This window comes from Aulonocara stuartgranti, assembly GCF_965226115.1.
Source record: "Aulonocara stuartgranti genome assembly, chromosome: 23".
NCBI classification, from domain to species: domain Eukaryota; kingdom Metazoa; phylum Chordata; class Actinopteri; order Cichliformes; family Cichlidae; genus Aulonocara; species Aulonocara stuartgranti.
The window spans coordinates 7,950,602-7,965,425 of record NC_138958.1 but is presented as its reverse complement, the minus strand read 5'-3'; the positions used below and the strand labels follow the sequence as shown (position 1 = coordinate 7,965,425).

General features: G+C 39.3%; 3 protein-coding genes across 4 annotated transcripts; 2 read left to right on the top strand and 1 right to left on the bottom strand.

Moving 5' to 3' along the window:
• The first annotated feature begins 228 nt into the window (after window positions 1-228).
• Window positions 229-2,241, top strand: rpp21 (ribonuclease P subunit p21). Its single transcript, XM_082523401.1, has 5 exons — window positions 229-408; window positions 535-635; window positions 1,144-1,226; window positions 1,356-1,490; window positions 1,653-2,241. The coding sequence occupies exons 1-5, from the start codon at window positions 352-354 to the stop codon at window positions 1,748-1,750; spliced, it is 474 nt and encodes a 157-aa protein (XP_082379527.1). The 5' UTR covers window positions 229-351; the 3' UTR covers window positions 1,751-2,241.
• A 6-nt stretch (window positions 2,242-2,247) lies between these two features.
• On the bottom strand, window positions 2,248-3,521 carry aqp12 (aquaporin 12). The gene is made up of 3 exons (XM_082523397.1): window positions 2,811-3,521; window positions 2,525-2,641; window positions 2,248-2,446 (listed from the first exon to the last, which is right to left on the bottom strand). Exons 1-3 carry the CDS (start codon window positions 3,403-3,405, stop codon window positions 2,286-2,288), a joined length of 873 nt encoding a protein of 290 aa, XP_082379523.1. The 5' UTR covers window positions 3,406-3,521; the 3' UTR covers window positions 2,248-2,285.
• A 1,247-nt stretch (window positions 3,522-4,768) lies between these two features.
• Window positions 4,769-13,708, top strand: LOC309700035 (nucleotide sugar transporter SLC35D2-like). Of its 2 annotated transcripts, XM_082523396.1 has the most exons (13): window positions 4,769-4,898; window positions 7,368-7,553; window positions 7,862-7,895; window positions 7,999-8,085; window positions 8,723-8,790; window positions 8,902-8,973; window positions 9,092-9,160; window positions 9,389-9,491; window positions 10,144-10,236; window positions 10,782-10,849; window positions 11,072-11,150; window positions 11,234-11,316; window positions 12,305-13,708. In XM_082523396.1, the coding sequence occupies exons 2-13, from the start codon at window positions 7,444-7,446 to the stop codon at window positions 12,408-12,410; spliced, it is 972 nt and encodes a 323-aa protein (XP_082379522.1). In that variant the 5' UTR covers window positions 4,769-4,898; window positions 7,368-7,443; the 3' UTR covers window positions 12,411-13,708. The 2 variants fall into 2 exon arrangements, with proteins under 2 accessions (XP_082379522.1, XP_082379521.1); XM_082523395.1 differs by lacking the exon at window positions 4,769-4,898 and having other exon boundaries at window positions 7,349-7,553.
• Window positions 13,709-14,824: the final 1,116 nt, after the last annotated feature.

Below are 14,824 nucleotides of genomic sequence, written 5' to 3'. Positions count from 1 at the left end.
TAAACCACACAAAGTCAAAGTAGTATAGAACAAGAATGACAAGCCCTGCAATTAATTGGTTGTAGAATCAATGAATAATTTCTCTGTGATATCGTTTGATGTTGATATAACTAAACTACAAAGATACAAGATGCTTGTCGGGTCTTTGAATGGTTGTAGACAGTTAATTCCTAATCGGATGATTTTGTATTTTTGATTTTCCGAGGTGTGAATCACGTTGTGTGCCTTTATTTTGAAGGATTAACCCGGAAGTATATCAGTTGTAGCTACTTGCAGAGGGTCATACTGCTGTGGTTAGAAGTAATCCGCTGTTACTATTAGGGCTAATTTGTTATCTGACTTTTGTGTGTAATGGCGCTCCACTTGAAAGACAAAGAAGCTTACCAGAGACTGAACTACCTTTACCAGGTTGGAGAAAGTTTTAGTTAATTATCGTCACGATGCTTCCAGCTACAGTCACATGCTACATAAATGCTAGCATGCTCTCTGTTTTGAATGTGGTCGCTCAGCTGGTTTCTTACGTTTTGTCCACAGGCTGCACATTGTGTTTTAGCTCAAAATCCGGAAAATGTGGAGCTGGCTCGTTTCTACTGCTTCTCACAGAAGACGATTGCAAAGCGTCTCGTTCTCAGACAGTAAGTTGAGATGATAATCACGTGTACTTAAATACTGATTTTTAACAAATCCCGTTGATCACATTGTCTGGGGAGCAAAAGAGTAATGCAGGATATTTCGGCGTGCCACAGAGCTCCCTTTAGATCAAGTATTGAACTACTGAGATGAAAATGTCACAGTTAAAAAAACAAAACAAAACACAAGTTATTGAAATAGTGTTAAATATACGATACCGTACGAACTACACAAGCACACATAAGGACCAGAGATCGTTTAGTGGGCCCTGTGCTCACAGACCAGCAGCTCAGTTGGCATTTGTCTGGAACATCTGCCACGTTTACCCTGCTGTATTCACAAATGAGAGCAGTCTCACACTGACAATGTGTGGACAAGTGTTATGATGTTAATGTGTAGCTGTGTGAAGATTCACATATATTTACATGAAACTGGTCTAGGAGCTGATGGACAGTAGTAAAATCAGAATGTACTTAAAGATGGACTAACATTTTAATGTTTCAATATATGTAGAGATCCATCGGTGAAGAGGACATTGTGCAAGAGGTGCTGCTCTTTGCTCATTCCAGGTGTAACTGCTACAACAAGACAAAAACGTAAGCCCCTATTATCTTTCAATCCCTACTTAATGTAGGCTGTCACTTTCTTGTTTCAGAAATGGTTGATAATGAATAAATATTAAAAATTTACTTATTTATTTATTTAAACTGAATTTCTTTAATAAGGAAAAAACAGCAAGACTCGTTTTACCGTGATGAGATGTCTCAGTTGTGGACAGAGGAAGACCTTACTGAATAATCCAGATTACTGTTTATGGGCAGACCGAGCCGAGGCTCAGCTGGAGCAGCAAAAGCAGAAAGGTGACAAACTTAAAACTTATATTTAAGACGAAACATACCCTAACACAATATGGCTTATATAAGCATGCTGCCAAATTCAGTAATTAAGAAATTCATGTTTGCTTGCACGGGACTTTTATGACAAAAAATTTGTGCTGATTGTTTTTTCTTTCTTTCATACAGATTCAATCACTTCTGCTAAAAATCAGCCAAAAGACACAAAGAATGACAGGTCACAGACATCAAAACTCAGTTCTGCTCCAGGTGCTACCAGCACGTAGCAGCCATGGCTCTGCTCTATTTGCTTAAGGAAGTCAGATTGAATTTTGACATGAAATTATGCCAAACTTTTTTTTTAGAGAATTTGGCTATATTCCATTCAACACAGTGCAAATGGCTTGTAACTGAAAAACTAAAAGGACCAAAAATGGTCCCAGGGCCTAAGAGGGGTTAACATACAAAGGACTGTTCTTAATAAAAGCTAATATATAGTTTTGTTGTGTCACATCCACCCACAGACTAGAGAAGGTTTTTTTTTTTTTTAAATGTTATTTAAATGAAATTACTTCTTTTCATTTTATTGACAGCTTGTTTGTTTGTTTTTTTACTTTTCTGATTACAAAGGGGGGGGGGGGTTGTTTTGTTTTTTATGCTAACACTCTAACATTGCTAATTTTTTTTTCATATGTATCTTGTAAATTGTTTTTTTTTTGTTTTTGTTTTTTTCAAATAAAAACTTATGTCATGATTAAAAAAGAAACAGAGGACAAAATTTGAAGATTTTCTTTCTTTCTTTATTTTTGATAAATTGTTAAATTAAAAACGTCTCTTTGCAGCTGAGAACTGGTAAGTAAAGATTTGCATTTCTGCTTTGTCTGTCTTGGGCACTCTGAAACGTGTCTTCTGGGAGTATAGCAGATTCTTGACAAAGATTCTGGGAATATGGCCCATGTACAGGAGAACAGCCAAAGTCATACCTAGAAATCAAATGTTTATTTTATGTATTGTGTTAATTTTTTAAGACCTGAAAGGACATGCACATTTAATCAGTTTACCTGTGAGAGAGCCCAGCCAGTAAACCACTGCATACTCTGCAAAGGTAAATCCAGAACAGTGGAAGGTGAGTCCATATGCCAGTGATGGATTCATGTAAGCTGAGGTATAACCTTTGGCTGAAGAAAAGAATAGGAAAATACAGTTTTCGTTAAATTTCCAGCTTTAAGTCCTCTGAACTTTCAAAGTAAAAAAAAAAAAAATGCAAATAATGGATCCCAAAAAGCAGAAGGTAAAACGTTTAAATAAAAGGAAAGGAAAAGGAAAGCCAGTTATTCCCAGGCTTACCTGAATGGGACAGGAATGTTAGGAGGACAGCAATCAGCGGCACTCGGATCAGAGCAGATCGGCGGCATAGGTTTAAGTGGATGATGTGCAAGACGAGGGCACAGGCAAACTCGGTAAAAAATCCCTGAAGCACAGAAACCAGCAGAGATGTGCTGCACTCACTGATCATCAGGTTTTTGATCATGTGCATGTCTGTCAGCTCCAGGCTCCAGTAGTATTTGGCTGCAAGAAGGCCTAGGTGAGCCCCAATAAACTGGGCAGCAACATCAAGCAGTGTGGTTACGGTGGTGGCCTCAAGCTTCATGAATTTCTGCACAGCCAGGCTGGGATTCCCTGATGCATCACCACAGATTATACCGTGTGTGAGCAATACCACAAACAGTATGGTTAAAGTCACATCAGGGCCCAAACCCCCGGCCCACTCGCCCACCTCCACGATGGTCTGCACCTCCAGCCAACATGCCACCAGCATAAAAGAAGATGTAAACTCTGAGATGAAGCTGAACCGTGGCCGTTTTTTAAGGAGAAATCGAACTGAGACTACAAAAGTCACAGCAGCCACAAAGTATCCGAGAGACGCATTCAGTCCAGACATGGCTCATGCGAGATGTCCCCTTCTGTGTTTTGAAGAAAATGAAATTAGTGAGGGGCTGAATTTACCACTGTACTCGCTGTTTGACAACGTGGCACATGCACAGACACAATTCTTATCAGAGACACGTCAGGGTTTTTATCCCGCAACCACCTGCCAAAATACACAAGGGCTTTTTCAAGGTAAGGTCACGAAGCTGGCCTTTATTCAGTGATCATTTATTATCATCATTTTGTAAAAGCTCAGGTTAAAATGACTCCCCACTCTGTCTAGAAGAAATAAATATACTGTGAATTTCTTGATACTGAAAGTCTTGGGGGGTTTCTTGTTTTTGTTTTTTTATTTTTAGATAAAATTAATATATGAGGATTATACAGCTTGGAGTCTGTATAGTAAATTGAAGCATGTATTGGAGATAGTTATAATTTTTAACACTGAATCAGTGTAGACCTTTTTCCCTGAGGGACTCAAGCTACTGTGAGCTATTGCACAGAAAATACATTTTTGCAAGCAGGTTACCATAAAACCCAGATTTCATCTCCCCAGCTACCTCCTCCATCTCACCTTGGTGAATACTGAGGTGTTCCCAGGCCAGCCAAGAGATGTAATCTCTCTGTGGCAAGGGTGTACCCTGGGGCGTCCTTCCGTTTGGACATGCCTAGAACACCTCGTCCAGGAGGCATCCTGATTAGATGCCTGTCCACCTCGGACGATCTGATTTCCTCGTGTCAGCATTGTTCCCACATCATCATAATTAATGTTGTTCCAGGTTCAACATTGCAAGTGACCAATCACCTTCTTAAACCGCCGCCTGTCCGCCGAATTTGAAGTCAATTTAGGATACTTTCCTTTAATAAACGGTAAGCATTATACATATGTTCCTCACTTGGCTTGCTGTTTGTTTGCTAGCGATAGGCTACTTGACGACAGCATTAGCTAACCAGTGTTCTCTAGACCAGCGTTCCCCAACTTTTTGGGTGTTTCGTGGCCCGGGGGTTGGGTCAGGCAAAATTGCAGTAGCTTCCCTGATCATTTTACAAACATAAGTGAAGAGAATCTGGACTAAAAGGCCTAGACTTATGGTTGTGTGCTGAATCTATGAATCAAACTATCACCTGGAAACATAATTAACTGGTCCATAGCTGTGAAACTGGACATGAGTTCTTGATTCTATGGAGATTAACAGTAATCCAGAAATTTACAAATTTGTCCTGGTACATCGCGTAAATGTTGTCCCTGGGACATCGCGTAAATGTTGTCCCTGGGACATCGCGTAAATGTTGTCCCTGAGACATCGCGTAAATGTTGTCCCTGAAAGGAATGACGTCACAAGAAGGCGATTGGTCACTTGCAATGTTGAACCTGGAACAACATTAATTATGATGATGTGGGAACAATGCTGACACGAGGAAATCAGATCGTCCAACCACCTCAGCTGTAGGAGCCATTCATATGACCCCTATGGAAAAGAAAACATCAGATGGAAAGAGCACCTGGTGGTTACACCTTAGCCCATGGGGGTGCACATACACACACTTTTTATATGTCTATACATATATAAATAAATGTAGTATGTATGTCCTAAGACGGCAACATGATGACGAGTAATGCTACAAGAACTCTACCACATACATAGCAGATATAAATGGCAAAGGACAGAAGTTCAAGACATTCCTGATCATAGGACAGATATGAGGCAGCAATAAAACTCTTAATCTTATCTGCACATATCTTAACATTTCCCTCGTGTGCGTTAATGCTTTATTTCAAGCCTTTATAATCTACAACCCTCAAAATATAGGAAAGAAAATTAGGTTTAAAATACAACCTGTTAATTAAAGTGACAGAAAACTGTTAATAATCTTTAACAAGAGTCAAAAATATAAAACACAATTCAAGACAATCCATCCAACAATTAATGAGATATTACAGCCAGGCATTTTTTCTTAAAACTAGACTGAAAGAAAACAAAAATTATCTGCTTTGAATCAAATTCACCTTCACCAGTTTTGTGTAAATCTGTGTGAACTCTAGCTAACCAAACTCATTATCCAGAAGACTTTTAATATCCATTTATGTTTGGGATAAAAGCATCACGTTTTTTAATCGTCCCAATAGCCGTGGCCTCAATGCTCCTGCAAACTAATCAGGAATAGCCCAAGGAAGAAACGTAAACCCCCATCAACAAAGGCCCATCTTGACAACCTATTCCTTTTCTCCAAGGATCAACAAGTTATTGTTGTCTGACAAATTTCAGCTTATTACTTCATCATGATGAAGGCAATAAGCTGAAAATATGTTAGTCAAACAATAAAGTTATGACATTTCCTACACATGTTGCTGTAGCTTTAACCTCTGAACGTGCACCTTGGAAGTAGGTGAGGTGAGCATATTTCGGCACAGGGGACCCTCAGAGCTCTGTTGTCTCCAGAACATACTTGTTCCTGTCATGTGCTGTGTTTAATGACTGAAAACAGCCCACTGAAGGAACAATGGGCTGGGAGGTCAGTTCCTTCATCATGATTATATGCAAATTCTCATGACTGTTGATCAACAACAGTCATTATGCAAATGTACTGTTTAGAAGACCGGGGAAACCTGTAGTCACCAGAAACTGAAGAAGTCACTTGGATGAGTGACGAAATGTTTCTCCCACTGAAAACGCTACGTCCAGATGTACAGAATCAACTTTTGGAGATACATTTTATACTGCTGCTGCATGTGATCATAGTGTGAAATACGATTCATGCAATTAATTGCATGGGTTACTTATAACTTTATATCTGTATATGTAAAACCACAAATCTAAAACTTGTGTGAAAAATCTTGGTGCAACAATAAAAGAGGGCTTTAGTTTCACTAACTATATTTGTGCTGTAACTAAATCAGCCTTTTGGGATCTTAGTAATTTGGCTAAACTGGGATATTTTTATCTGGAGAAGCTCATTCATGCCTGTTTTTCTGTAGACTGTTGCAATGATCTTTTCCTTGGCCTCCCATATCACTCCAATTGTCGTCTCCCTGCATTGGCTTCCAGTAAAATACAGAATTAAATTTAAAATATTACAGATTGTTTATACATCTTTGAATGATTTTGGCCCTAAATATAAATCTATAGTGTTTAATGTATACAAACCTAGTAGATCTCAAGGTCTGCAAGATCTGGTTACCTAGCAGTTCACATATGTACATTTCTGTTTTTTAAATGTATTTTTATTATAATTCTTCCAAACAACCCATTGCCCTGTAGGAGGCAATGCCTAGTTATAGCCTTCGTAGTTGCCACCATAAACATTTTCAATAAATATCTATTGCATTTGGGCATTTTGGAACCAGCTACCCATTGCGGTCACATCGTCTCCAACCCTAGCTATTTTGTAAAGAGCACAGCTTTAGATTCACGGTTGCTTTTAACTAACAGTGTAGCTATGCCATCGCCCTTGTTTTAATTTTTGTTGTTTTTATTGTTATTGCCGTTATTATCTTTTATCTTGGATTTTGAATTTATCTTGACTAGCTGTGGTGTTTGAAATGTGGTGAATAAATAACTTATCTCGCCTAACCCCCAATTACATGTAATAAAGAACAACAACAAAAACCTTCTAATTTGTGATTGGACTAATCGCATCACATGTCAGGTTAAAAACCGGGAAGTGCCGACCTGCCTGTAAATCAGATGTGTTTGTGAAAGCTGGGGGGATAATAAAGCTGCAGGAAAGATCAAATATCCGTCCGATTCTTGCTTTAAGTTTAATGCTCCATGTCAAAAGAAAGTAGAATGCAAAAAATAAGCTAAGCCTGGCTGGTGATTTCATTCGCAGTGCTAGATTTGTACAAACAAACAAACAAACAAAAACAAAAAAACTCGTTCATTTCATGGTTAAATTTCGTGGTTAAATTTGTTGCGCGTAATGTGATGCTCAGACTTGGGGCGGAAGTTGTGAAACGTGTGTGTGTGTGTGTAGGTGGGTGAGCCTACAGTGAAGAAGTGATGGGCAGGGGAAGAGCCGACTCTCAGAGAGGAATGAGAACTTGTCGGGGATGGCGGACAAACCTCCGACGCTGGTCGTGAAGCTGTTTGCCGCCGGGTTTTACGGTCTCAGCTCGTTCCTGATCGTCGTGGTGAACAAGAGTGTCCTCACTAACTACAGGTAACGGCATAGCGGTAACGCCTGTAACGGTTACGGTCGATAAGCTGTTTCCATGCTAGCTAACCTAGCTTGTGGAAGTTGTGCAGGCTGAGCAGAGCAGGCAACACCACGGTGCTGATTAGCCTAACGGCAACTTTTATCCAGTGATGGTAATCTTGTGGTTCACACTGCAGGGAGCCTCTCTTTCTGTTGCCTGTGTTGGGCAACATTTTAACCCTTGAGTGTTAAGTACGAGGTTAGCTTACTAACTACAGTGTGCTGAACTTCTAAAGCATTAAAATTTACTGGAGTTTCATCTACTTTTTCAGGTTCCCGTCGTCGATATGTGTCGGAATAGGACAAGTACGTGATACGTGTAACTTCTTCTTTTACGTTAACCAAGCTGACACCACACCTTAAAACCAGGCAGGTATCGACACTGATTTCTTCATGAATCTCTGTGCAGATGTTAGCCACCGTGATTGTGCTGTGGGTGGGCAAGGCTGCAAGGGTGATCAGCTTCCCAGACTGCGATGAGACCATACCTCGCAAGGTGAGATATTCTAAATGAAGAGTACCAGTCATTTATTACTAGTTTCCAGAGGTCCATATGCAGTCTGTTCATCTCTTAATAAACAGTCCAAATATCAAATGCAGAGGCCTAACATGTATAATTTGGCCAATATAAGCAACTATTTTCCCATTAATAGCATATCAGTATTGACATATATTAAAAAAAAGAAAACAGATTCATTAGAAATAGTTTAGCAGTGTCTGCAGTACCTGAAGTGACTGTGGTTTAGAAAGTATACAGAGTTATTATCTTTTAATTGGAAAGGTATAAATGTTTTTGGGCTAAATATTGAACCCCAAATTGTGTGACACATTAAGCACTGTACACATAGAGTAAGTGGCTTGTAACCTCAAAGCATTTATGCATTAAGTCAAGCTGTGTCTAACTAGATTTTGAAATATATTGCTGAAAACTAGCATACTCTATATGCATTAGATATATTAGCCTTTATTTTTTTCTTCACCCTTTGAAAAATGGCATTGCCCCCCCCCAGAAACTGGAATAGGTCAGGTTTATGGTGATCGCTGCCTGTCCATCAGAAAATTCATTTAACCATGCTGGAGCTGTTCCTACTTAACAAAACCTCCCTATCCTTTTTTTCCTTTTTTTTCCCTAGACATTTCCTCTACCTCTCCTGTATGTGGGAAATCAAATCACTGGTTTATTTGGAACCAAAAGGCTAAAGTAAGCTCCACATTTTGTAAAAATTCACACAGTTAAAAACTATTTGGCTATTAATGTTGATGTTTTTCGTTTAATGGATTTTCTGTCACCGTTTACGCCCTGGTGCACCAGTCTGCCCATGTTTACAGTCCTCAGGAGGTTCTCGATCTTATTCACTATGCTGGCCGAGGGATTTCTGCTCAAGTAAGATCCCACACAACAGATAACCTACTTTTCTTCGCCATTTACTGGTCCTTTTTTTGTTCGGTTCCAGTTCTAAGTGGTCATATTGAATTTCTTTACTGTATTTAATTTGTGGCAGGAAGAAATTCTCCAGACCAGTTCAGCTGACAGTGTTTACAATGATCCTTGGGGCATTTATAGCTGCGAGGTAAGTTCTACTAAATCCAGGTGTGCTGGCTGTTAACCAAGATTTACCTTCACTACAAAGAGGTGCTTTGTCGGGATATAGGTCCAAGTTTAGTTGCCATTATCTTCAAGGAAGTTGTAAAGGAGCCCTGCCTAAATGCAGCTTAACTACAGCTTAAATGTTAGCCAACTGAACACATTATTTATTTTCTTGACACTTTCGATTGCCTTTTCTTCTTTCTGATCCTAGTGCTGACTTATCATTTGACCTGCAAGGCTACATGTTCATTCTCCTGAACGACATCCTGACTGCAGCCAACGGAGCCTATGTAAAGCAAAAATTAGACGCAAAGGTATGTGATGGCAGCATCTGATGAATAGTGACCATTGTTGGGTGGGAGCTGTATTTGGCATTGAGCTGATTACGTGTGAATGTAGAGAACTCGAACTGTCCTTCAGTATCTTGCTCAAAAGAACTTGGCGTGTGGAAATACATTGAGTCAGTTCTTTTTACTCCCACTAATTTGATTAGATTAAGAGAAAATATTTGTGATTCATTGTTTTGGTAAAATATCATTGTGCTTAACTAAACATTTTTTTTTTAGATTAGTCTTCAGATCTGTTTGGACTGACTCCGAAATGTCTTGTTTAAGCTCGTTCAAGTCATATTTAATGTCACAAGGGCAAACTGAACTACTCAGTTCTCACGTTTCTGCAAGGGCCGATCCAAATTTAGTGTATGACGCCTATGGAGCGCCATCTCCTAGGACTGAGCTCCAACTACGAGAGGGGTGTGTATGAGTGAGGGGGTGAAGCCGATGAAGCCATGTGAAACAGAGCATACACAAGAAGTCTTAGGTGGTGCCATGCATGACATCTGTATGCTACTTAGTGAGGAATGCACTGAAAGACCTGTGAATAGCACTCTGTTCTGGCTCTGCATATTACTTGTGTTTTCCTGTTGCTCCCTTCCCACCTGCTTCTCTACCCTTTTCATTTTTTCAGGAGTTGGGGAAATATGGATTATTGTACTACAATGCATTATTTATGATAATTCCCACTCTGCTGTTGGCTCATGTGACTGGAGATATGCAGAAGGTGAGGAGTTAGCATTTATTATTCTACTTCTACTACTTTAACACTATATTTGTTAAATTAATGCTTTTTTTTTTTTACCAGAGCTGTTATGATTTCAGTACCGACCGGTTATTGCTTGGTTTAATTCTGCATTTAAGTGAGCGAACATATGTCTAAGCATGGGTGTGTGCCGTAAATATGAGCTGTCTTTTCATTTGGTCAGTGTTGGCAGACATTCTGGGTTGCCCAGCTGGGGCCCAGCAGCCAGAAAGGCACAAAGATGCTATTATGCACCTAGCAGAGTTATTACAGCAGCATCAAGTACTTCCCTTGACTGAGCAACCACCATGGATATAAACTAAAACGCCTCAGTTTTTAGGCTGCTCACTTTCTTTAAGTGAATGCGTGACATTACACATCAAAAACCACTAATGTAATATTTTACTTTACTAATCAAACGTGTTTCAATCGTTTTTTTCTTTGCTTTTAATGCTGACACAAATATAATGTTTAATGTATTTGTTAGTTGTCAGTTTGTGTTTCCCATACTCTGCTTCTCCTTTCAGGCAGTGGAATATGAGGGCTGGTCGGATGCATTGTTCCTCACCCAGTTCACCCTGTCGTGTGTCATGGGGTAAGTTACAGGCTTGAGATTAAATGTGGCATGCGTGAATTCACTATCAGTGCAACATCTGGATGATGGCAAATTTCTGTGATTTGCTCTTAGATCGGTATTGCAGTCTCAGTTCTGTCTTGCAGCTTGTCTACAATGTTGCATTAACATTTTGAAATCCAATTTCAGGCTCCAATAAACGTTGAGTGATTTACAACATGATTACTTATTTATTTTTCCTAGGTTTATTCTGATGTATTCTACTGTGCTGTGTACACAGTACAACTCAGCATTAACAACTACTATCGTGGGTTGTATTAAGGTGAGCTGCGTGCTTGAGGGAACTGTTGAATACAAAACAATGCAAAATGCTCAGGTTTGTTAATGTTTTCTCCATTTTTACAGAATGTCCTGGTGACATACATTGGAATGGTACTCAGTGGAGACTACATTTTCTCATGGACTAACTTCTTAGGTTTGAACATAAGGTAAACAGATCTCATGTTTCTCCTGAATCTGAGGGTTAAATAATGTCACCCCCTCCTCTCTGATAGCCTGGCATAGACCTTCCCCTAGGGGAGTGAGAACTCAGGACCCGTGTAGTTGGAGCATATTCTCTGGTAGTAGTAGAATGCAAGTATATCCACCCCTGCTCGCTATCTGATCTGGGACACTTCCAAAGTGGAACAAAGTCCAGCTCTTCTGTAAGAAACTGGTTACAGATCCCAACTATATGTAATCAGTATCTCAACCCCATACACCACAAGCGTCACCAGAGAAATTACAGTCCATGTATTGCTAGCTAGTCCTAGAAACTGAGGATTGGGCCACTGCCCCTCTGTGAATTGCCACCTTAATGTGGCAGAGGGGTTTGTGTTTTCCAAATATCCCAGAAACTATGTTGTGAATGGCAATCTTCCCCTGGTTGGGTCTCCTAAAGGAAACTTGGAGTGGTTCAGAAAACCAATATGAGCCAAAAGATCAATGGACCAGCTTATCCTGCCTGGGACTTGGTTTCCAGGGTCCCACCATGGAACTGGGAATGGCCCACAGGGGCCTGAACAGACTTAGCCTGAAGTAGTTACAAGTCTGCCCTCCTGTGATCCCACCACCTACAGGAGGGGCTGTAGGGGTTCAGTTTTATGCAGATTGGGCAGTGGTGCACAAAATGTTACTTCTGTTGAAGTATGAAAAATCTGATACAGAATCAGAAATGAAACAGTCTGATTAAATATAGCATGATGAGCACTAGCATGATAATTCTTGTTTCTCAGTTTAAATACAAACTGTTCTCAGCATCTGTTCTTCTGGTGGGAAAATAAAAAGTTTCTGTTAACACAGATAAGATTGTATTCCAGCCCTGCGGGAATTCAGATGTGTCAGCTGGATCTTATTTCTAGTTCTACAACTTTGATGTGCTGTAGCATGTTGTTTTGATACAACATTTTCATGTCACCTCTCTCAATTTTGTTGCAGTATTGCTGGCAGCCTGGTGTACTCGTACATCACTCTTACAGAGGAACAGTCCAGCAAAGCAAATGAAAACACCAAGCTGGATATCAAGGGCAAGGTGGTTGTATGACAGACACTGGATTGTTTTTTTGTTTTTTTTATTCTTATGCTGATGAACAAAAAAAACTATTTTTTAGTAAAAGTGTAATTTATGGAGTATTTTGGCAGTAAAGGCATGGGATTGGTGGGAACAGTGTTTCAGACACTTCCGCAGTGTGTTTTTGTGGAAATGGAGCAGTACCATTGCCATGCCTCTCTGCTGCTACCATGGTGACGAAACCCTCCCAAGTGTTTGTAGGTTGATTTTTAGATAAGCTTCTTTGTTGTTGTTTTTTTTATGTTGTATTTTGATACTGTTCTTGTGAGCTTTGAGAATAAGGGAACATTAGGTGAAAAATATTTATACAAACATTTGATATTTAGACAGAACATTTAAAGTTAAATGTTGAGATTATGGAACACAGGCGCGATCAGCTGGTTTTACACATTGGTGTGTACTTATGAGTCAATGGGAATATTAAGGAAGTTATTTAAAAAGGCACAATCCTTGTTCTTGCCTTTCAGTTTTGCTGTTTACAAGGAATGTAACTATAGATGCCTTTCTGAGCACAGTGAGATGCACTGACACTGTCATTTTCCGTTTAACTCTTTGTCTCCATACTTTATTTTATTTTTTGCGCAAACACTGTCACACGCTTGTTAAAGACACACGTAACGACACTGACCGGACCTCATCCTTCAAAACAACCAAAGCGGATGGGCAGCAGGCCATCAGTTCTCATCAAGGATTGTGGCTTTAAATAGTATCGCCTTCTTTTTTGGGGTGATAATTTGAGATGACAGTTTACATTTTGCTCCTTCAGTATTAGAGAAAGTTTGTTGTGGACTCTTAAAGCTGTAACTGGTTCTCTCTATGCAGAATTAACAAACAGTATATATGGTTTGTTATTTGTACAAGGGGATCATTCGTTTGTGTTTTTTGACAAAATGTGATCGCACTTTTAACTGAGGTAGCATCTGCAGAAGAGTGACTAACAGCCACGCCTCCTGTTACAGTCATTGAGATTAATGTATGTTCCTGAAATTTGTTTCAGGGTTTTTATTGTTGTTGTTGTTTTTTTAAGTACTATGAGAGGAACTCTTTTTTTCCCCTTCTTTTTTCAATTATCAGGTACAAGTGTCTGCTTTTAAAAAAAAAACAAAACATAAATATCATCAGTTTATATTTATTACTTTTTTTTTTAGACTTATTAATTTGTAGGTGGAGTGGCTAGTGAATTGTAGATGCTGATCACATCTCAAACACAGTACCCATGATCTTGTAGCTGGAACACAATGTATTTTTTACATTAAAAACTCTTGACTTAATGCAGTGGTTGTTTGCATTGCTGTAATGTCATTCCAGCATCTAACAGAATGTTCAGAGTACACACTTGAGTGTTTTGTAGGATTGCGTGGTAAGATAGCATTTATGCTGAGTAAATGTTCAAAGTTATGATGAGTTACTTTACAGTCTTTGTACTTTTCAGACTTTGTTACTCCCTGGTGGGGAAAGTGCCACATTGATTACAGCAATGCAGGATGAAAAGACTAAATATCTGCCAGTTTACCTCACAGGTTGATAAGTTATCCTCCAAGGCTAAGTCCAGCTTCTCTAGTTCAGCTCCAACCAGAGACTCTTAGCTGTGTGCCTTTTTATGACACACCATAAAAATGTTAGCCAAACTGATGTTTTTTAACATCTGCATCATTAGCATTCCCTGTTTAGCCAGATTTTGTGTTTCTAAAGTAAAAACATTTTCTAGTTTCACAGAAACTATCAAAAACAAGTTTAAAAACGTTGATGCTCACTCCAAGTAAATTCAGCGCGGTTCTATAACTGACTGTTTAAATATTACGTTTCCAGCTCTTCACAAACTACAGTAGCATGATGGCGCCCCCTTCTGCAACACCTTTAATAAAATGCTGTTGGCTCACTTTTAAAGTTTTATACTAGATAATGTGCACTGAGATCTACTCTAAAACACTGTTTTCCTCAGGAACGATTTAGCATTTTAAAAGGCATAAATGTAGAGTTTAGTACGCACTAAGCTTAACAAAAGGGCTTCTACCTTAATTATTTTCTAATTTGCCACCACTAGGAGGCAGCAAATGCTGTAGAAAGCAAGATTTTGTTTTTCAGTTACCATCAAAGCCCTCACAAATCCCACTATTAACTCCTCTTAATGACCAGACAGTACAGAAGTATGAGTTGGCACTCTATGGAAGCATGTGGTTGGTACAAGTCTGTAAACCAGTGCTGCTCAATCCAAATATGCAAAGACTCCCAGAGTCAGTAATTTCAAAGTCGTTTCAGTCATACTTCAATCTAGTGCATGAAGCACAGAAGCAGGCATTAAGGATATATTCTCTCACGGATATAAAAGGCCAAGAGGAGAAAAACGATCTAACACAGCAGCTGAGCTGTTATGAATTACTTTTTAA